This window comes from Diceros bicornis, chromosome 6 (assembly GCF_020826845.1).
Source record: "Diceros bicornis minor isolate mBicDic1 chromosome 6, mDicBic1.mat.cur, whole genome shotgun sequence".
Classification (NCBI taxonomy): domain Eukaryota; kingdom Metazoa; phylum Chordata; class Mammalia; order Perissodactyla; family Rhinocerotidae; genus Diceros; species Diceros bicornis.
The window spans coordinates 82,169,483-82,192,613 of record NC_080745.1 but is presented as its reverse complement, the minus strand read 5'-3'; the positions used below and the strand labels follow the sequence as shown (position 1 = coordinate 82,192,613).

General features: G+C 49.5%; 1 protein-coding gene across 2 annotated transcripts in view; it reads right to left on the bottom strand.

Moving 5' to 3' along the window:
* The window catches only part of GRK5 (G protein-coupled receptor kinase 5), a 224,409-nt gene that overhangs the window by 64,429 nt on the left and 136,849 nt on the right, over positions 1–23,131 (bottom strand). For both annotated transcript variants that reach the window (XM_058544109.1, XM_058544108.1), the window contains exon 3: positions 4,395–4,507. In XM_058544109.1, the coding sequence (XP_058400092.1) occupies positions 4,395–4,507 (113 nt within the window). The remainder of the gene's footprint in view (positions 1–4,394; positions 4,508–23,131) is intronic.

Sequence of the window (23,131 nt, the reverse complement as noted above, 5' to 3'; positions counted from 1 at the left end):
CTGGCTGATCCGCTGCCTGAGATACTCTTCCACCACACACCCAGCCAACTCCCTCAACTCCTTCTGGCCCTCAGTCAAACGTCAGCCTTTCAGAGACATCTCTGCCAAGCGCCCTACTCAATCCTATAACCAGCCTCCCCCTTTCCACACCCCCACGTCCCCTTACCTGCTCCAGTTTTTCTTCTTCCATCCCCTTTATCACCTTCTAACATTCTGCATCATTTACTTATTATGCTTCTTGTTTATGACCTTCTCTCCCTGGAGAGAATGTAAACACCACGAGGGCGGAGACCTTGGTCCATTTTATTCGGCCGTTTATCTCAGGAGCCTATTACAGTGCCTGGCAGAGAGTACTTCTCTTACACGAAGGAAAGACTAAACTAATGGCCAGGAGCATGATGCAGGGGCTTCTCTTCCTGCCCCTAGTGAAGACCTCGCCAGGGTCATAGTGTTCCGTGACCCCAGGAGAAAGGAAACCAACACCCAGGTCCTGCTAAGGGCTCACAGGCCACTCAGGGTTGTGAACGCTCCAGGTGCTTTTAGGTGGCCTGGGCTGGGGGCTGTGGATGCATCTTGTCCAGTAGCCCCCAAGTCCGATGACCACAAAGACCCTGACGGGGGGAATCCCTGTGATGTGTAATGGGTCCAAACCTGCCAGTTCACAAACAAAACAGACAACCGAATGCCCTGCCAGCCTGGCTACAGAGTGGGATTGAGAACAGAATCAGGGAGTCTTGGCTTTTCAGATTTCTGGGTCTTGATTTAAGAAAATCCAATCTGGGAGAAGTACTGCATCACTACCCAGGCTCGTGGGGGCACTGAGGGATTGCTTTGCAAAAGGATTCACAGTAGGTCTACTTTAAACAACGAGCCCACACCACCGCAGACCCTAGAAAGCCTGAGCCAATTATTCAAAATCCATGTCACCTCTGAGGCAGCGTGATGTGGCAGAAAGAGCAATGGGCTGGGGGCTGGGAGACCTGGTTCACGCCTAGCTCTGCCACTCACTCGTGGTGTGACTCTGGGCCAGTCGCTTCCCCCACTGGGCCCGAGTCCTGAGCATCAACCACCAGTCAGGTGTGGCGCTGTGGGCCGAGGATTCACAGATGATGAGCTACGTCTCTTCCACCAAGAGATTTCTGGTTAGCAGAGGAGACAGGCATACAGGTAAACCCCTAAAGGCTACATGCACTGGGCAGCTGTGACATGCCGGACACCACTCTGAGCAGCGTGAACTCATTTAGTGAACTTGTCAACGCCTCTCCCACAATCAGATACAAGTATGTCTCCGCTCACAGATGAAGACGTGAGGCACAGATGGGTTAAGAACCTGCCCAAGGCCTCACTGCCAGCATGGCCCCGGCGGTCTGTCTCTGGAGCCTGCGCTCTCAGACAAGATGCCCTTCTGCCAGCATGGTGCAATTATGAGACTCAGGTGCATGTCGGAGCAAGCACCTGGAGCAGAGGGCACAGCAGGGAGAGAGGGCGGTCGGGGAAGACTTCTGGGAGCAGAGAGCGGGAGAACGAGCAGGGATTCGCCAGGCAGAGGGGACGTGGGGAAGCATTTCAGGCAGCGAGGGTGAGGGAGCCAGGGCCGAGAGGCTTCAACAGCCTGGCAAGTCAGAGCCACCACAAGCAGGTGGTGCAGAGCTCAAGAAAGACCCGGAGGAAGGTCAAGGATGAAAGGGAGGGCAGGGGCCCATCAGTGGAAGGTCTGGTAAGTCAGTCTCAGAACTGCAATTTTATCCTGATGTCAATGATTCCCAACCCTGGACACACAGGACAGTCCTGGGAGATCTGAAAAATGCCAATGTCTGCTGTAAACGATGGCCAATCTAGTGGTAACGGGCACCCCTAGCGCCAAACTGTGGTCTCCAAGTACCATTTCCCAGTAAAAGGAACCAAGTTTCCTTGGAGAAATGACTCCAGGTTTAGGGCGGGAAACACACAACATGAGCTCAGAACGTTGCATCACACCAGACAGCAAGGAGGCTGCCAGGGACCACTGGGGTCCTCTCAAGAGCTCAGGAGCCAACCTGAAGGGCTCCAGTGGCTAACGATGAGACCATGGAGCACCAATAAGGATAATGACTACCGCACATGAAAACACATCCATGTTTAAATCCACACGTTTAAAACTCTATAATCGGAGTTTGTATTGGAGGATGCTAATGAACCAGTTTGGTACTTTGAAAACAGAAATACAGGGAAAGAATCAAGCATTTCTCATATGAACTTTACGACTGGGAAACCAAATAGTAATCGAAAGGAGGTGTTTCCCAGTCAGCAAATGAAGAAGGAACGATAGAAAGTCACCATGTTGCAACTCCTAATTAATCAACAGATTTAGGTATTGAATATTGATGGCTACTGCCATCTCAAAAAGAAAGACAACCAGATATCATATACCCCCTGATGGAAGAATATGAAACCAATTATGAAGTCAATCCCCCCCAACCACTAAAATTGAAACTGAATCTGACCAAGTTTCTAGATTCAATGAGCAATTTATAAGAAATACAGAGGAATCTATCAAATGACACATGGGGGTGAGAGTACAAAATTCAGACTACAGGACTCTCCTCTGGATGAACAAGGGGAGATGTTTAGAAACTGTTAAAACACGCATTTATAAAAAATATGAGAAAATCAGAAATTTGAACACCGACTAATATTTGAAGATAGTAAAGAATTATTTTTTTTAGCTGTGATAATGGTATTGTATTTTTTATTAAAGAGCCCTTATCGTTTAGAGATACATACTGAAATGTTCACAGATGACATAATATATGTGAGACCTGCTACAAAATGCTACAGAAGAGAGGATGTGGTGAAACAAGATTGGCCATGAGTTCATAATTGCTGAAGTGGGGTGAAGCGTGCATGGGAGTTCATTATACTATTCTGTCAACTTTTACTTTTTATAGTTTGAAATTTTCCATAATAAAAAGCTATGAAAACACTAGGCCCCACCTCCAGAGATTCAAATTAATGAGTCTGGGCTTCAGCTGGGGCATTCGTATTTTTTTAAGGCTCCCCAGGTGTTTTGACTGCTCAGCCAATGTTGAGAACTATCCTAGCACATACAAGATGTGCAGGAGCCTGCTCTAAGACCAAGACAGGCTATGCAGGGGAGGGAACTGGTCCGGGAGAGACCAAAGAGGTAAGCACAGGGTCCTTCATCGGGAGGCGGAAGGGATGAGAGAGAGGGAGGGGACAAGGACAACGCAAAGATTTCAGGCTTGGGTGGCTGTGGGGTGCTGGTCACTGGAACAGGGAACACATCAGAGCTGGTAGCTGTGGGGACCTGGGGAAGGCGCTGAGTGTGTTTTGGACATGTTGACTTTGAAGGGACCCATGTGACTTCCAGTGGAGACCTTCAATGGGCAGTTTGGCTTGGTCTAGACATCCACATGGAGACCCTGAAGCAGACACAGAAACTTGGGCCCCACAGGGCTGTCTCCCAAACCAAGACAGAGGTCACAACGGCTGCAGCCAATGATGGCATTAGGGCCTCTAGGAAACCACAGCATCTTGGTCCCCTGCCCTGGGAGGGGGGCCCTTGATGACCCCATTGCTTTCATGACTGGTCTCCATTCCTCACCTCCTCACCCCTTGTCCACCTTCCTTGGATAGAAACCCAAAGAGCAATCGCCCAGGCTGAGGAGTCCTGCCTTCCTGGGCAAGGGCCAAGGAACTCCTGCATATTTCTACATCCTGTCCTAAAGGCCCATGCAGATCAATCAGCATTTGTTAAACAAATAAATGACCAGTGTATCTGAAAGAAGTCTCCATGGTGTCAAGCATGCCCATGCGCACCAGCAGCCAGTGAAGCCAGCAGCAGTCAGATTGGCTTGAAACAGCCAACACACACTCATTCCACCAACATCTACTGAACGCCTGTACGTGCCATGCTTTGTGCTCAGCAGGGGTGAGCCCAGGTCCTGCCTCAGAGAGCTTGTATTCTAGCAGAGAAGCAGACAGCAAACAAGGACACAAACACACACAAGCTTTGGAATTTTAGAAAATGGGTTCTCAGCTGAGGAAGGGGCCATGGAATCCGAGAGCCACCCTGGGGTGTTGGGAAAACCACCTGACTTCCCCAGGCACTCCCCTGCATAGTAACTCAGGCCCTTGGAATCAGAGGGCTGACAGGGCCTCACTATAAAGCAGCAGCAACCGAGGCCCAGCCAGGGAGGTGGCCCACCCATTGTCACTCAGCAGGTGCAGACCTGGAGACAAGTCTCCATTCTTAAAGTCTGCACTGGAAGTTTCTTAAGCAATAAGTTTATTCTTCACCCTTCTAAACCACGTGGTCTATATTTTCCTTTGGACAAAAACGATCCCTGATCACAAAGGACCAAAGGGCCACCCCGCCAGGCGCAGGGACTTACCACTGAGTCCAGGAACTGAATGTAACACTCCAGCCCAGGTCTGGTTTCACAGAACTGCCGGAAAAGCAGCCTCCCAATTGGCTGCTTGTCACATAAACTGCAGTAATCTCTGTCTGGAGAGAAGAAAAGAAGAAGGTGGTGAGACCCAGGAGAAGGTCAGTCAGGGCTGTCCCGTCAACCCACACCTGGATCCAGCACGCCAGATGGATGAAACAAGGTGACTGGCAACTCTCAGGACTTCTTATTTATTTCTAGGCTCTGCAGACTCAGAGGGTGACAAGGTCAGTGTAGAGGAAAGTGCCGGTTATGACCCAGCCTCCACCTCCCAGCCCACTCCCCCTCCCTTTCCAATGCCCTGATTTCCATATGGAGAGGCCAGCAGTTCTGGGGACTATGACTCCACCCCTTGGCTGGCCGGTCAGCACGTCACATTCCCTGATTATGGTGACTGGGTAAGTGTGGCAGGTATGTAACCCAAGCCAGTAAAATCAGAGCAAACCACAGACTTTGCCTGGGCCTGCTGAGCAGAGACGCTCTCTCTTCCCCTGGATGCTGCGGTGCATGGGTGTGAGGTCAGATCTGCTGCAGTGTCCTTGACACTGCAAGGGCAGCTGCTATGAGGATGAGGCTGATACACGGAGGAGTCAGAGCTGGGAAAATTACAAGAAGTAGATAGAGTTGGTGATGTCGTGAATCTCTAGACCAAACCATGCCTGCAGCCTAAACAACACTGGAAAAGCTTATTTATGAGCCTTGTTTGGGGCAGTTTGGAAAGATCACAAAATTACTTGTAATTCAAAGAATGCTAATAGATACAGCAAATAATAATAATAATAATAATTTCATTTTTGCCCAGTTGGAGCAAAGCCAAGTCTTAGGACACTTCCAATTATGAAAACCCTGGATTTTCCAGCTAAAGAGCTCTACGCATGGAGAGAGGAAGTGACCATCCCTCAGCCACTTAGTAGCCAAGAGAATTCTGAAGAAGAAATGCAGGGTCAGACTCCAAATCTGGAGGCCTGGTGACCAGGGTTTTGGTCATTGACTTGCAGTGTGACTTCAAGCAACTCACTGCCCTCTCTGGGCCTCAGTCTTCCTCTGAAAAATGTAGGCATATGTTGGAGGTAAGATGGAAAGGTCCCTTCTGGCTCTTCCTGCAATGATGCTGAAGCCTCTGCAAGAGGTTTTCGCTGGCCAGAAAGGTACTAAAAGGACTGAGACACACTGCCTCGAACTCTCTTGAGCATTGAACACTGGCCCTTTGACTCTGCAGCTGTACTGGAAACGGTTAAGTGACTTCCTGGGGAAACTGGGAAGACAGTGAGTTAGTCCTTGCTTGGGAGAGCTACCTGGATGGAAGGAATGACTACAGCCTTGCCGAATGTGGAGGAGAAGCCAGGACAATCGTCCCCTTAGAGGGGGTGTCTCTGGAGATACAGAACACAAGGAGATATGAACACAACCATCAGCCAACTCACTTTCATACCCAAAGAGTTTATCCACAGGAGGGAAAACTGTTACTTATAGGGAAGGTGGTGGCTGTGACATGGGTTCTGGAGCTAAACCTCCTGGGCTCAAATCCCAGCCTCACCACTCGCTGCCTGTGCGACCTGGGGCAACTGACTTGACACTTTTATCCCTCAGTTTCCTCGTCTATGAACTGGGGACAGTAATTGTACCTATCTCTTAGGACTGTCATGAAGATTAAAATAAGATAATGCATACAAAGGACTCAGGAGGCCAGAGGCTGGCATATAGGAAATGCTTAATAAACACCATCTGTTATCATCATGGATATGGGTTTTTTGGTCTGTTCCATCTCCCTTACTTCAGGGAATCTCCTCTACCCAAATCTGTAAAAATCCAGCCCAAGGTTCTAAGGAAGCTGACTGCACCCAGGCCTCAGGGATGGGCACCTGACTCAGTCCTAAACAATAAGAGCCCTTTGTCTCCCAACCACAAAATATGTTCAAGGATGGGCCCATGACTTAGTCCTAGACAATAGGTCTCTGTTTCTGCCATAGTGATAGGTTCAGAGACAGACATGTGACTCAGGCCTAGCCAATCAGAGCCCTCTGTCTCTGGCCACAATGATAGGTTCAGGGATGGGCATGTGACTCAGGCCTAGCCAATCAGAGCCCTCTGTCTCCCGGCCACAATGATAGGTTCAGGGCATGTGACTTGATTGGGCCTTGGAGTCCTTCCAGGGCTTTTACTAGAATTTGCAGGAAAGACACTAGCTCCTCTCTGGGATGGCAAGGCCTTAGGAGCTGTCAACCAGGAGCTGCCGCAACTGTCTTGCCCACTAGGCAGCGAGAGCCCAGGGAGAACGAAGCAGGGCAAAGCGGAGCTGAGTGGAGAAGAGAGAACCGGGTGCTCGCACATCACAGGAGCCCCTGAAGCCAGCCCGCCCAGGCCACCGCAGGGGCTGCACGTTTATTTACCTGACAGAGTCTTTGCTTAAGCCCGTTGGTGTTGGGTTTCTGTCTCTTGCAATTGAAAGAGCAAGTGACCAGGCATACAGGCTGCAGAGATTTACAGCCCATTCTCCTTTCATGTGTAAACTGCCTGAGGGCAGGGACTGTTTTTGCAGGAATTCATGAGTTCTAAGTATATTGTGTATAAGAAGGCAGTTGAAAATCTTTCTTTCTCCCCTGAGTGGATACTTGGATCAAAGTGGATGAGCCACCTTCCAAGTCTCCCTCTTGGCCCCCTCCCCAAGTGTTTTAGGGACGAAAACTAGCCTTGGACTATTGCCTTAATTCAGTCGACCTTTCTATGCACAGATGGTCTACGAATAGCCATGCCAATAACATTTAACCCATCTCAATGTGTGCCAGGATCGATGGGGGTGGGGGGAATGGGATGCGGTCCCATCCCTCAGGGAGCTTGGATTCTGTTGGAAAGGGTGGGGGCGTGGGTGAGCAGACAAGATCTCAAGTGACAGTAATAAAATGTCAAGTGAGATGAGTGTTATTGTCAGCCACAGTAGGGAATCTGGGAAGGAGGGAGCCGAGAGGGTGACAGGTCTGGAGCCCGCACCTGTTAGGCATAATGCCTTGCAGACAGAACCTGCGTTTTCGTTCTGGATACCTCCCACTCAACCTGATCCCCCAAGGAGAGGAAAACCAACTGCCCCATCCTTTCCCAGTCCGCTGAACTTCCCCAGCACAAACACAGAAGGAAAGTAAATTACTTTGTGTCAAACTCCAATTGTATTCAATTACGGCAGAGAGCGCAGCACAGCTTATATGAGTTGAGCAAGGTACCCTCCCCATTTCCAAAAGCAATTATGTTTCGTGTACCATATTGTGATTCCTTAAGGGTTCATCTGACAGGATTTTTTCTCTCCATATGGCGTTTGCTGTCAGTATGGAAACAAGGCCATCACAAACTCTCAGCACAGTAAACAGCATGTGATTCCAACACAAGCTGTCAGCACCTCAGTTCCGTGCCTTTCCCAGCTGTACAGAGGATACCAGGCAAGAAAGCCACTCATCAGAAGCCCAGGAAGAAATAAAAGGATCAGTAATCATCTATTCGGATTCTTTTCTCAGCCTTAAATAAAGATAAATAGGCCTGTCTTCTGAGGAAGCACCACCACCACCAGCACCAAAATCAAAATGCAACATTTGCAGTTCTTTTAAAAATGGAGAATGAGGCCATAGAGGAAGAACATGAATTTGGGGATTGATCAAGTTGACAGGAAGAGGCGCAAATCATAGTTCTTGATGCGTCAAGAGCAAACGTGAGGTGCGAGTCGCTTCTGGAAAGTCAGACCATGCTGAAGTTGGAAGCATGAGGAGTTCTACAGTAAAGCTTCAAAGTGGACCCTTTCTGATGGGTTTCTAGAGAAGCCGGCCGTGTTATTGAAATCCAGCTTAGAAGGGCCCGGCCCAGAGCCCTTCTCCCAAGTGTGGTCTGTTGGGATTCGTGGGGAGGAGTGTCCAGGACACAGGGGCAGAGCCTGTCCTCTCTGTCTCTGAATCTCTCTGTCTCTCAGACCGGGAGAACCCTGGGATGCTGTGCACACAGGCACACGTACACTGTCCACACACACACATACACACTGGCTCTTCTGGAACATGAAAATCCTGCTTTGGGCCACGTGCCTCATTGGTCTTTCCCTCCAAACCAGAAAGAGGCTGTCGGTATGGAAGATATGAGGGGCTTCAGGCTGCCCTGCCTCAAAGTATCCACCAATCATCCAGTCATTCTAGCTTTACTCTTTTGGGTCTTTCATTCACTCAGCAAACTCCCTTCCAAGGTCTCCTGCTTTTTGATGCTAAAAGGTTCCTTCAATTTTAAGACTCTTATTGAATTTAACACCTGGGTATGTGTGGATGAGTGCCCGGGAGGAGACACATCTTATACCCATTGGTAGGTTAATGATCCAGTAACAGGCTTGGAGTTAACAGCTGGTGGTCAGCTGAGATCAAGAGTGGGGGCATGGTCTTTGTGATGTGTGATTGTGTGTTTTGGCCTTGGCCGCAGTAACAGAGGTCTGGTGGATGTGGCAAACTGAAGCATGTCCAGAGTAAGGTGACTGGAAAAGGGGAAGGGTCTAGAAAGCCCATTATAAACTCTAGGACACTGAGCTGTGCCCTTGATCATGGGGCAGAGTGCCCCTAGGGAGGGCTGGGGCCCGCTGGGTACACTGGAGGGTGGTGGGAGATATGCTGGAAAGGCAGGCTGGGCTCAGCCAAGAAAGGGCTGGACTCCAAGTCCAAGGAGACTCGAAGGGAATCACCGTCCCACTGGGGATCGATGATTTTAAAGCACAAATGATTCAACAGCAATCCATGGGAAGCGGGATGGAAATGGGGTGGGGAGCAGGGAGGCATTTACAGAGGAGGTCACCCCTTTGGGAGCAATTGCTGCATGTGCAGGGAGGGTGCAGCCCCGGTGGCTGGGATCCTGCTTTGGTGGGGAGCTGGACTGAAGTGGCTTTAAGAAACCATGTGTGTCGTTTGTTTCTTCAAGGGCTTGACACATCCCAAGCACGCCCACAGCTGGCCCAGGGAAGGCAGGACTGCCACACCTTCCTGCAACACACTGAACTCCAGCCCTGCCCTCTGACAGAAGCGTTTCTTCCCGATGGACAGCCTGGTTAGCAAGGTGACAGACCCTGGCGGGGCGCTACTGTGCACTGCGTTCCGGGCCCTGTCGTGGGCATCCCTGAAAACAGATGAGGCTCGGGCTGCATCTTTGTCCTGAGCAGCTTGCTTACTAGCCGAGGCAGGAGGGAGGCGCATTCACGGATAGGGCCGGGAAGAGTAGCCCCGAACAAAACCGCATGAAGCAGGACTGCTGGGAATGTCCGGGAAGGCGTCTCGGCGGAGGGGCACAGACTTCCCTGGTGATTTTGGGTCGGTTTCAGGGGTGGTGCCCATGGGCAAGCACACTGCGGCACGGGTATGGGTGTGACGGCAAGCCCACAGGGGAGAGGCCAAGTGCTGGGGAAGAAGGAGAAGGTCAAAGCCAGAGAAATGGGGCCGGGGTTAGGGGGAAGGGCAAGGAGAAGCCACAGTGGGGAGGGAAATCCCCAGGTGAGAAGCCAGAAGGGCCAAGAGGGCATGGCAAAGCATGGGGTAAGGTGTGTTTGGACAAGAATTCACAGCCAGGTCTCTGACCACTGCAGGGAGCCAGTGATAGACCTTCAAGAGTCCCTTAAAGGGTATGGCAGTTCTCAAAAAATTACAAATAGAACTAGTATATGATCCAGCAATCCCAGTGCTGGGTATTTGTCAAAAAGAATTGAAATTAGGATTTCAAAGAGATATTTGCATTCCCATGTTTATTGCAACATAGCCAAGTTGTAGAAACAACCTAAATGTCCATGGACCGATGAATGGATTAAAAAAATGTGGCATATACATACAGTGAAATATTATTCAGCCTTAAAAAGGAAGTAAATCCTGCCACATGCAACAACACATGGATGAACCTTGAGGACATCATGGTAAGTGAAATAAGCCCATCACAGGACAAATACTGCATGATTCCACATATGTGAGGTATCTAAAACAGTCCAACTCCTAGAAGCAGAGAGTAAAATGGTGGTTGCTAGGGACTGGGGGAGGGGGAAATGGGGAGTTGCTGTTCAATAGGTTTAAAGTTTCAGTTGTGCAAGATGATTAGGTTCTAGAGATCTGCTGTACAACATTGTGCCTATAGTTAACAATACTGTATTGTGCACTTAAAAGTTTATTGAGGGTAGATCTCATGTTAAATGTTCTTACCACAATAACTTTTTAAAAAGAGAATGGTTTAAAGAAAATGGACAGAAAGTGGTAAGTTGCTTGGGGGTGGGAGGTAAGGCACAAAGGGACAGGAATCAGCACATGGTGTTAAGTGAGGGGGTCAGCGAGTAAATTTACTTGGTAATGAATGTAACTGAGAATACTTGTGCCAGCATGCGTGCACATGCAAACACATATGCAGCACACATGTCCTGAAGGTCTAGGCACAGCCAAGTCACTTCCAATTCTCCCTTACCCAGGTCAGGCACGACACTTACCAAATTGTCAACCACAGAAGGTACAACAAGGGGCCCCATGCTCAACCCACCACCTGTGATGTTTGGGTGCTTTGCTGAGAGCCTCCCCTTGTCTCCTCGCCTGTTCTCATAATAAGCCACTGATGGTACCACCACCTCAGGCCCATTGTCAAGGATACCTACTATAGACTGAATGTTTGTGTCCCCTCAAAATTCATATGTAGAAACCTAACCCCCAAGTGATGGTATTAGGAGGTGGAACCTTTGGGAGGTGATTTGGTCATGAGGGTGGAGGCTTCATGAGTGGGATTAGTGCCCTTAAAAGGGACCCCGGGGAGCTCCCTTGCCCTTTCTGCTATGTGAGGACACAGTGAGAAGACAGTCATTTATGAACCAGAAAGCAGGCTCTCATTAGTCACAGAATTGCCAGCACCTTGATCTTGGACTTCCCAGCCTCCGGAACTGTGAGAAATAAATTTCTCTTGTTTATAATCCACCCAGTGTGTGGTATTCTGTTGTAGCAGCCCAAACAGACTAACTTGCTATCTAGTCTTAGGCAAGTCCCTTAACCTGAGGCCCAGCTGCCTCCTGTATCACAAGGGCAGTCAGCCCACTGCTGCTGAGGATGAGCAACATAAGGGAGCCCCTAGCCCAGTCTGAGCACGTACCAGGTCCTACATAAACACGAGCCATTCGGACAGATCATATCTCCTCTACAAGACGCAAGAAATGGTGGCTTTTACGTCTGAAGATTCAGAAAGAGTATAGGATGTAGCCAGTGAAAGGGGGCTTGACTCCACATCAGCACCAAAGAAGGCAAAAGTCGCTCCTCCCGTCGCTGCCATTGGACTCCAAGCTCCGGGAGGGCAGGGGCCAGGGCTCTGCTGGCCCTTCTCTCCTTCACTTCGAGCCTCCCTCTCAGAAAGAAGCCACATGTGTCCCCACAGCACATGGCCGAGGTTAAAATCTCACAACCCACAGTCAATTCCTTCAAGACTCATAACCCCCAGTGGACTCAGAAACACGAATGATATTGATAGTGAAGATAAATAAATGCTGTCACTGTTTTCATTCTTTTCGAGTGACATGAAATGGGAACATACTTTCTTAATTAGGAGACTGTGGTATGTGGACGCTTGGAGGGCGACCAGATTTTCCCAACCGAGGGCCAGAACACAGGCAGTGAGGACAGCACGGCTCCCCTCAGATGGCCACAAACCCCAAGTGAACAAGGCCACCACCCCTCCCTCCCTGGCCTGGAGAGTTGGCGTCAGTCCCTAGCGGATGGGGAGCAAGGAGACGTCACGGCTGGGGGCTGGGGCGGGGAGAGGGGGTGTCAACGACAGAAACCTGCTTGGGACTGTTTTCATTGTTGCCCCAGGCACTCCTTGAACTCGGGCCAATGAAAATGCACGTTCCATTTCAGAAGTAAGAGCAAGAAACGCAGCTTCCTGAGGAAATGGAACAGCTAACACCGGAGCCCTTGGAAATGAAACCACATGTTTATCGTACATGGGGGGATGGGGGTGTCCAAAAGTGACTCCTGGAGCCACCTCTCTACCAACTGGAGCTTTATTTCATTTTGTTTTGTTTTATTTTACTTTCTTTAACACTGTTTTACTGAAATACCAGGGTTTTTTTGCTTTCCGGTTTTTTTTTGAGGGGGGTCCTGAAAGGTCCTAAGGCAATTGAGGAAAACACATGAGAGGAGACTGGACTAGACAAAGGCCACGAGCCCTTCACTTCGCCAAGGTCCAGGTCTAAAGCAATAAACAGAAAAGTGATTTGAAAACAGCTTTCTCTTGACAATTCCTGCCAAAGCTGGAAAAAACAATCGGGCGTTTGCTCTGAGGAAAAAGCTCTCTGACGTTTGAAAGGCAAGATAGCATCACGGATAACGGCAATCCTTCGCAGCTGCCTCTTGGAAAGAGCAAGAGAGGAAAAGGGAAACATTTGGTATTTGGTTAGCAATAGCTGAGTGGGTTCCTATTACTTCAAGAAAGATGTTTTTATGTGAATAAAAAATGACATATGGCACATTACACAAACACACCCAAACCAAGCCCCATCTCCCTGTGCCTTTTGTCCCCCTCATTCTGGTCTCTAGTTTTACTGCATGTCTGGTACTGGTCACCTGTCTATAGGATCAAAACTATTAAGCCCGGGTCTTACAAAGGTTGGTGGCACCTGGACAAGCCACATGTAAAAACCACTGAGTTGTAGGGTGTTTGGGGCTGGCTGCCTGGTGGGGAAGGGGGGGAATTAGGGGTGGGGGGGAGGAAAGGAGGGTCTCGTCTGTGGATTTGTGAAAGGTGGAGGAGGGGTGGGTTGAAGTGAGCTTGTGGGGGGTCCAGTGCAGAAGCCCCTTCCAGCCCCGCCACTGTGATGAGGGTCCAGGTCTCTGGCTTGAACCCATCATGTGCAGTCAAAGCCCAGGAAACCTGGGAGTCTGGGCAAGTGCTGAGGGCTGAGCTGGACAGGACAGGAAGCGTATGCTGTCACCACAGGGCCCCAGAGTCAGGCAGTGACCTCTATCTTATAGAGGCCTAGAAAAGCAAAGAATTTAGATATTCCCTTGTAGTGGGAATGAGACAAAGAATTGGGTGGGTAAATGGAGGAGTGGGATGGTATAGGTGGACCCAGGGAACAGCCAGGTAGACACGGACACTGTGCAGGCAGTGGTGAAAATAAGCCTGGCATACTGGAAAGAGCAAGGGACAGGATTGGGACCTGGGTTCCAGGCCTGACTTTTACGTGCTGTCTCTAAATGAGAGGTCTGAACCACCGAGCTCTGAGCCCTCTCCTGCGTCCGAAAGCCCGCCGCTCTGTGACTGTACGCCTTCCTTCCATGCCAGCACAGAGAGAGCCTGAGAACCCAGAGGCACCAGCAGAAAAGGCACCTCATCCATCAGCAGTGGTGGCTCTTGAAAATGCCGGGCAAAAAGGAAACACACCGATGTGTGACCTGTGGTTGTTTCTATTTCTCTAGATTTTCAATATTTTTACAATGAGGGGAAAACAACTCTTCTAAAAACACAGCTGCAAAATCACTGAGATTAGGAAGGTCCTGGGAAGCAAAGGAGCCGTGACCTCCAGACAGGTCCCCCTTCAGGTGCAGGGCCTGGGTAACAGTGGGTGCTTCACCCTGCCTGGCCTGCAGCGGAACTTTCCGGTGAGCTGGGACCCAGCCTGCTGTGATGCCTGCCCCTGGGAGAGCCTCGGTTGATGGTGAATGCTGCTCCCTTCACGGAGACCCTGGGCCTTCCCTCACTGCCGTTCTGCTCACAACCATCCTGGTGACACTATCTTCCCATAGCCACGTTCTTTCTACAAGCTTTTTTTCTTTTTGAAAAGAAATTTCCATGCGGATACAGACAGTTTTAGAAATTGAGATACCCAGGCCACACCCAGCCAACTGCATCGAATCTCTGAAGATGGTATCTGCGGTTTCTGAAGCTCCAGGGTGATCCCAACGCCGCGTTAACTGAAGTCTAGTTCGCCATTTTATCCCCAGCACCTGGACAGTGCCTGGCCGGAGCAGGAGTCCAGGTGTGTATGTAAAACAAATGAATGACTGAACAAATGAATGAAGAAATCACTGTGATGTGGAAGCCACAGGCTTCCAAACCAGGGAGTGGCGATCTCAGGCCCTACTCCCTCGACACGCCCTGGTGTTTATCTGCCAGAAGTGAAGGTCTCCCAGAAGCAGCTAGATGATAAAGAGTTGCTCTTAGCAGGGCTTCCGTCCATGGGAAACAGAAGGCTCCAGGTGGCCGGCCGAGGCGAGGCTGGGCCCAGGGCCCCCAGAAGCAAGGCAGCCTAAGCGCGGGGCTCTGCCTGACTCCCTGCTTTCAGGACAGCTCAGCCGGGCCATGGGGCTGGGGTCAGGGGACAGGACTTTGCCTCCAGCTCCTCCTCTGACCCCTGTATGAGCTCAGACCCATCATTCTCCTCTCTGGACCCTGGTTTCCCCTTTTACAAAATGAGGCTGATGAACGAGGGGAGCTTGAATGTCCCTGCCTCCCAATTTGGCAGCTCCACAGGGAGAAGCCTGGTGGGGATGCAGACATTACAGGGCATGGGGCCTTTCTCCAGCATCAGAGCCCCGAGGAGAGTTCAGACTGTTGGGGTCCCTAAGCCCATCCCTCTGCCTTCCCTCTGCCTTCCCTCTCGCACCTGCACTGTGGCCCGAGTGGGAGCAGAGCGAGCAGGAGCTTAAAGACAGCATGTCTGGAAGGCCTGGGAAGGGGGCTGTTCCGGGGGCCTGGGGCTCGGCTTCCATTGTAGCCCTGCCAGTTTGCTGCGGGGCCCCAGGGTCGTTACTCCCCCCTCTGTGCCTCAGTCTCCCTCTAATGGTTTTTGGGTTTATCCTTGGATGGCAATGCCTGGCCCATCCTTACTGTGAGCCCCCCTGGCTGGCTGGGGAAGAGGCATGAGGGCTCTGAAGCCTCAGGGCCAGGCCCACCTTGCTGTCCAGGGCCCTGGGGACTGGCTTCACCTGGAGCTATGAGCTAATGAAGCAAAAGCCACGGGAGGGCGGGGTCAGGAAGTGGCTGCGCAAGCAGGCGCCAAGGCAAACAGCAGCCTCGGTGCAGAGAGGCGGCCCTCCTTCTTCCTGGGCCACTGGCCAGGGCCTAGCGAGGCTCCCAGCTGGGCCAACAGCACTTGAGACCTGAATGCCTGGGAAGGTGGAGGCAGCTGACCGTCTCCCGAAAGTACTGAGGTCTCAGGGTCCTAAGACCCCCAGCCACCCCAGCCTCTCAACATGATCCCCACCAGATGCTCAGCCAACCTTGGTCTGTGCACTTCTGGGCACAGGAAGCATGTTGCCTACAGTATCCAGTGCTCTTTATCAACCGTGTTAAAAGTCCATTCTTATTTTGAGACCAAACCTGTCTTTCTGTAATACCAGCGCCTTGGTCCTCATTCTTGGGATAGGGGACAAATGTTTGGTGGCAGTTATTCTGTTTCTGGAATTTTCTCTCAGATAAACCTCCAGTTCCCCCCGCTGCCTCATCATAGCTCCTAGACGACTGGCCACATGACACACCCAAACTCTTTCTCCAAGGAACAGAGCATGGAGGGCTTGGCCCACTGCAACCTGATCCAAGTCTGGTAACTAAATGTGAAACCATGTCAACTCCTTCCTTCAAATCATCTTTGCTTAGCTCAGCCCCAGACTCTGGAGGGGCTGGAGTTGGGAAGAGATGGACCTGGAGAAGGAAGAGATGGATATATTCAGGCACACGGAGTTCACCCAGTGCCCATGTTCCAGATGAGAAACTGGGGAGAGGCACGTTGCTTCAGCAGAAACTAGCATAGAGAAAGCTAGTCTCGATTCAGACTGTGCTTAGCTGAATTATAGCTCAAGGGGGTCGGGATTTTATACATGGATTTTTATAGAGTCTGGCAGAGCTAGCTTTCAGAAAAAGATGACCTTTGGGTCAGACAGTGCACTTCCCACTTGGCGACCTGAGGTATCATCATAACTGAAACGATAGCAGCTAACATGGATGGGGTGCTTGCTGCATACCGGGCAGCGTGCTCGGCACTTTACGTGCTTGTCTCGTGCAATCAGCCCCATGAAACCAGGTGCTATTATCAGCCTATTGTTTAGATGCCAGAAAGTGAGGTGCTGAGAAGGAATTGGCACAAGGTCCCAGAGCTGGCAAGAGGCAGAGATGGGATTTGAACTCAGCTCTTCAACAGTAGAACAACGCTTGTGTATCTTTTAGCTTCTAGGGATCCATGGCAGCAGCAGGCCAGGACCTGGGACACCGAGAAGTGGATACGTCCCACTAATGGTACCATTTGGCAACCTCCAGGGGTCCACAGGGGAGAGGGGTACCCTGGTAACCTGGATGAACCCATGGCCTATTGGTCATTCCGTTGCCACCGGACAGGGCTGCTCTGCACACCGAGTCCGGGAGCTCCAGCCTCCAGAGACAGGCCTGGGAAAGCCACGGCAGCTCACTGCTGGCTATGAACTGGGCATCTACACTCCACAGGCTGGGCCAGCACAGAAGAATTATTTGGAACGCCCTCCTCTCCTCTCCTCCTCCAGAACGCCTGACCGGAGTATGCTGCCCCCTCACCGGTTCTGAGCTCCTTCAGCTCTACAGCCTGCACCACACCTGTGATTGCATAACATACATCCTGTCTCATTCCCTTGGCTGCTTTCTGTCCTCCGAGTTGGCCTGGCCTCCCCAGCTGAGCTGTAAAATCCCTTTCTCTACTGCCACCCGCTTTGCATCAGCAGAGCCTGGGACAGTCTGGACACTTATGAGGTCACCAATAAATATACAATTGATTAAAGCAGGAGCAGCCATGAGAAATGTTATTCACTAGGATCCTGTTTACACTTCTTTTGTCAAAACAAATCCCTTGCTTCTTGAAGGTAGAAATCTTAAAGTCCTCGGTGTCCAGAAGCAAATGCTTCCCTTTTAATAGGGTGTTGGAATTGCATTTCACAGCACATTCCTGTGCTCGGACCTACATCGAGGCAAGTCCTTAAGCCAACAGGACAGGAGTCCAAACAGGGCTGAACCCAACTTGGAGCAGGCAGGGCCCAGGCTGCCTTGTTCCCTGATACTCCAGCATCTAGCACAGAGGCTGGCCAGAGCCGGCACACAATAACGTTTGATGAGTGAATGAATGCATAAATTAACGACCTAACTCATCAATTTGCTAGCTGTTGGCTATATTCTAACATGTTTGTTTCCAAATTTCTCCCTGTGCTGGGTCAAGTTAATGAATAGACCTGCCACACAGGAAACGGAGCCCCTTCACAACACTGACATCCTCGTCCTTCACAATGCAATAACATCAGAGCCAGAGAAAGTGTGTGTTGGAGGGAGCATGGTCATGGACCTTGCAGAAAACCCGAAGGAAAGTTAGTCTAATGCCCTCATCTCCCAGATGGGGAAACGGAGGCCCAGATAGGGGAGAGGTCTCACCTTACTCATCACCCCAGAGCTTGCTTAGCCTCCTCAGCTGCTCTAAGGCCCTGGATCAGTGTGGACAGGGAGGGGAAGCCCTTTATTAAAATTCAAAGACTCTCACCCACGGGTCCCACCCAGGTCTGGCACAGAGACCCCCAGTCAAGCCTTTCAAAACTCCCTCCCAGGACCTGGCATTTTGAACACGGTGAAGTGTAGCTGCTTCTGTCAGGCTGCAGGCCTATGAGCAATGCCGCACAAGTGTCTCAGATAAATCTTCAAGGGCCGTCTCTGCATGGAGCCAAGTAGACGCTTTTAATTATCAGGAGGAAAAAAACCAAAATGCCTCATACATTTTCATTTTTATCTAAATAAAAGAGAACAATCAGTTTGTCAGCATGCACTACCACTTCTTGCCAAATAACACTTATTTTACACTAAAGCTTTCTCAGCTAGACAAATACAGGATAGAAGCACGCAGAACCCAAAACACATGCTTTTCTTTCGTCCCTTCTTTCTTTTTTCAGAGTCTCACATATCTCATCACTGTCTAGACCTCATAAGCTCAGTCTCAGCCTAGAGCACAGCTCTCTGTTAACGCTTCTTTTCTTCCCTCTGACTGCCAGGCTCGAAACAGACATTTTGACAGATCTTTAACTGATGCTAAACCTAATAGGTAACCTCCTCAGTTACTCAGCACAAGATAGATACCTGGGAAAAAGACCAAAAAACTGATTGGGATGATCAAAGAATACCATTGTGGTGAAACCCCTATTTCTAACTGGTCTAAAAATGTAACCCATAATGGCTGTTTGCTTTAAATTATTCCTTGCCAAGAACAATGTTCAGATGATTGAAAAATTCCACACTGGAACCTCGGGTGCTTACTTATTTTTCCTTCTGAGCACCTGCATGGAGAAAAGCTTTGCTCAGAAAATATAAAGAGTAACAGGGAAAGGCGAACGCTCAGTTCCTCATACTCAGTGTGCTGCCTTGGAAAGCCCTCCGAGGACTTCTTAACCGGGGCCCTGGGCTCTGAAAGGTCAGGCTGTTAACTGTGTTTTGTTCTAGATGAGCCAGGGCCAGTTAAAGTAGATGGCTGGAGAACAGCAGGAGGCAAGCAGAGACCTTTCCTCACAGACATGGCCTGCACAGGGGCCAGCAGCTGACAAACCGGACCTGTGCATAGCTGGAACCAAATTGGGAATGTACACAGCACAGCCCAAGTGACCACCACAAGGAGAGAATCCAGTTCCTCCCAAAGGGGGCTCGGAATTGAATTTCCATTCTGGAAGCACAGATCACAGATATCGTCCACACTTGGGGTTAAGCCAGGGGAGCCAACAGGATACCCTGAACCTCTGGTCCAAAGCAAAGCAGCTGGGAGCTCCGCCCTGGAAGGGAATTCTAGACCCAGCTGCCTTCTGGCGGTTGGTCACTGTAGTTTCCAGCCCCCTTATATCTGAATCCAGATTTGTTCAACTAACGTAGCTGGGGTTGGACCTGGTAGGCCAGGTTCCTCTCTCTCGACTTCCCTTTAAGATTGATTTACTGAGCACCTACTTGGTGCCCTGTGCTGTGCTGGGCCAGAGGATCAAGTGATCACCAGAAACACCTACTCCTCAAAGCACCCGAGGAGCTTATGGCTCAGCTCTGTGCTCTTTTCCTCGGAACTCACCTAGAACTCCTCCAGGACCGGAGGCGGTGGAGACGTGAGGGGCACAAACTCCATAGACCACCCAGACTCATATCCCAGTCACCCAATGTCTGTTCATCGTGGTTTTTTTTTTATTGTGAAATTTTTGTTGTACATTATTGTCAGTCACCATATAAATGCATCCCTTCACTCCCCATCCCGCTTGCCCCTGGTAACCACCAAACAGTTCTATCTGTCCGTGCGTTGGTTTATCTTCCACATATGAGTGAAATCATGCACTGTTTGTCTTTCTCTTTCTGGCTTATTTCGCTTAACATCATACCCTCCAGGTCCATCCATGTTGTTGCAAATGGGACGATTTTGTCTTTTTTTATGGCTGAGTAGTATCCATTGTGTATATATATCACGTCTTCTCTATCCAATCATCAGTTGAGGGACACTTGGGTTGCTCCCATGTCTTGGCTACAGTGAATAATGAACATAGGGGTGCATAACCCTCTTTGGATTGTTGATTTCAGGTTCGTTGGGTAGATACCCAGCAGTGAGATAGCTGGAGCATAGGGTATTTCTATTTTTAATTTTTTGAGGAATCTCCATACTATTTTCCATAGAGGCTGCACCAGTTTGCATTCCCACCAACAGTGAATTAGGGTTCCCATTTTTCCACAGCCTCTCCAGCAGTCGTTGTTTTTTGTCTTGGTGATTATAGCCATTCTGACGGGTGTAAGATCATATCTTAGTGTTGTTTTGATTTGCATTTCCCTGATGATTAGTGATGTTGAGCATCTTTTCATGTGCCTGTTGGCCATCTGTATATCTTCTCTGGAGAAGTGTCTGTTCATTTCCTCTGCCCATTTTTTGATTGGGTTGTTTGTTTTTTTGTTGTTCAGTTGTGTGAGTTCTTTATATATTACGGAAATTAATCCCTTGTCGGATATATGGTTTGCAAATATTTTTTCCCAGCTGGTGGGTTGCTTATTCATTTTGATCCTGGTTTCATTTGCCTTGTAGAAGCTCTTTAATCTGATGAAGTCCCACTTGTTTATTTTTCTTTTGTTTCCCTTGTCTGAGTAGACATGGAATTCGAAAAGATACCTTTATGGCCGATGACAAATAGTGTACTACCTATATTTTCCCCCAGGAGTTTTATAGTTTCAGGTCTCACCTTCAGGTCTTTGATCCATTTTGAGTTAATTTCTGCGTATGGTGAAAGAAGATGGTCTACTTTCATTCTTTTCAAGTGGCTGTCCAGTTTTCCCAGCACCATTTATTGAAGAGACTTTACTTTCTCCATTGTATGTTCTTAGCTCTTTTGTCCAAGATTAGCTGCCCATAGATGTGGGGTTTTATTTCTGGGCTTTCAATTCTGTTCCATTGATCTGAGCGTCTGTTTTTCTACCAGTACCACGCTGTTTTGATTACTATCGCTTTGTAGTATGTTTTGAAGTCAGGGATTGTAATGCCTCCAGCTTTGTTCTTTCTTCTCAGGATTGCTTTAGCTATATGGGGTCTTTTGTTGCCCATATAAATTTTAGTATTCTTTGTTCTATTTCCATGAAGAATGTCCTTGGGATTCTGCTTGGGATTGCATTGAATCTGTAGATTGCTCTAGGTAGTATGGACATTTTAACTATGTTTATTCTTCCAATCCAAGTGCATGGAATATTTTTCCATTTCTTTATGTTCATCATGTTTTTTGTTGCACCAGAACTCCCATTTTTTGCTGGGCACATGGCCACCCAAAAGAAAGACTACATTTCCCAACCACCTTTGCAGCTAGGTGTGGCTATGTGACCAAGGTTTGGCCAATGGAATGTGAGCAGAAATAATGGGTCCAAGTTAGTTCTGGGTTATGCCCTTAAAGGGAAACGGCATGGGCCCCTTCCTTCATTGTCCCCCTTCCCATAGACTAGAATGCAGGCATGGTGGGGTGCCATCTTGGACCACATAGAGGAGGGCAACATCCTAAGGACAAAAGGGACTGGGAACTGAATGGCCACATAGAACTTCCATAGCAGCCCCAGCCCCCTTCCCAAACACTGTTCAATGAGAGAGAAATAAGCTTCTGCCTTGTTTAGACCATTGTTAGTCCGGGTCTTTGTTATAGCAGCTGAACCTATACTTGCTTGATCCACTCATGAACTAGCTGTATGACCTCTTCTGAGACTCACTTTCTTGGTCTTAAAATGCAGATAACAATATGACCTCCGTTACGGGTATGGCTCAATCAAGGTGCTCAGCACATGCCGGGCTCATGGTAAGCCCTCAGTAAATACTATCCATCCACCATCATTATAAGGAGCAGCCACCGGATATTCATGCCCAAATCCTCTACACCCACTCCCTTCACTGCCCACCCAGGAGAGAGTATGAGCACATGCAGCCAGTAAGGGCTAACAGGAACCGGTCTTCACCCACCTGAGCCCCATCTACTAAATCAGGTGGCGTTGCAGACGCTCCTTTGCTGCACACAGAGTGGGAGTCCTTGGTGTTGCTTCAAACATAATGTGCCCACCCGATCTCCCTTGGTAGGACCCACGGTGCTGTAATAAGGCTCCAAGGATCCCATGCTCTTCCAGCAGCCCCTGAACTTGAGCAAATAGAGGTCTGTTTCTTTGGTGGAATTACGGTACCCAAGTCTCAAAAAGCATGTGTTCAGTTCTACAGATGGTGACCTGAAACACAGAACATTCTTCCTCCCTTACAAACACAATTTAGTCTTCCTTCCCTGTGATGTCCCGGGTAATCCACACTGAAAGAGTATTTTAGTAAGAGTTATAGTTTGGATGCTGGAAGGTTCTAAAGTCAACAGAACTGTTTTTGCTGTATATTACATAAAATAAACACTCTGGTTCCAGGAACTCAAGGCAGCACACTGGGAACCACACTTGTTTTCCCAAGATGCAGGAGTTGTGCCAACTGCCCTTGACCTGGCCACATCAGAGTCAAGTGTCTCTGGGGCTCCCGAAGGCACAGGCAAAGGGCAGTCCTGAGCTGGCCACGCCAACACCTGGGATGACACCGCCTTCACTTACAAGGATGGGGGAGGTGGGTGGTGTGTGTGCACTCAGGGGCAGACGTGTAGGCGGGCTCTGACCTCTGGTAACAGCTTTATTTAAGTGGCTAAACACAAGATTGTGTGTAGGGCTACTAAGGGCTTCCTAAGAACAGGCTTTTTTTTTTTTTTTTTTTTAAATACTGACTTCCTTTGCAGTATCATTGCCTCTGCTGGTGACAGAGCAGAGTGGGGACAGCCAGCAGCTGGTGCCCACACTTTCTAAGGGCAAGGGCTGCCTTTCAATCCTGAAACCCCTCTGAGCCTCACCCAGTGCTGGGCCCCCAGCATGGACCCCCAGTCCAGGCTCCTATCACCTCTCCTCTGAGGCACTCCTCTGAGACCTTGGGCATCTGCCTGGGTGATTGCTTGATTAACTTTCCTCCCCACCTTCAGCCTGGAAACAGAGCACAGTCCTGCTCTGATTCATGGCCGTGTTCCCCAGAGCAAGGCCTGATACAGGACAGGTTCTCAGAAACGGAAGAATGAATGAATGAGTGATGGCTGGGGCTTGCTGAAAAAGAGAATGGTTTTAATCCTGAAGAAGATGAGACCTCCCCATGGAGGCAGTCAGAGAGCAGCAGAGGC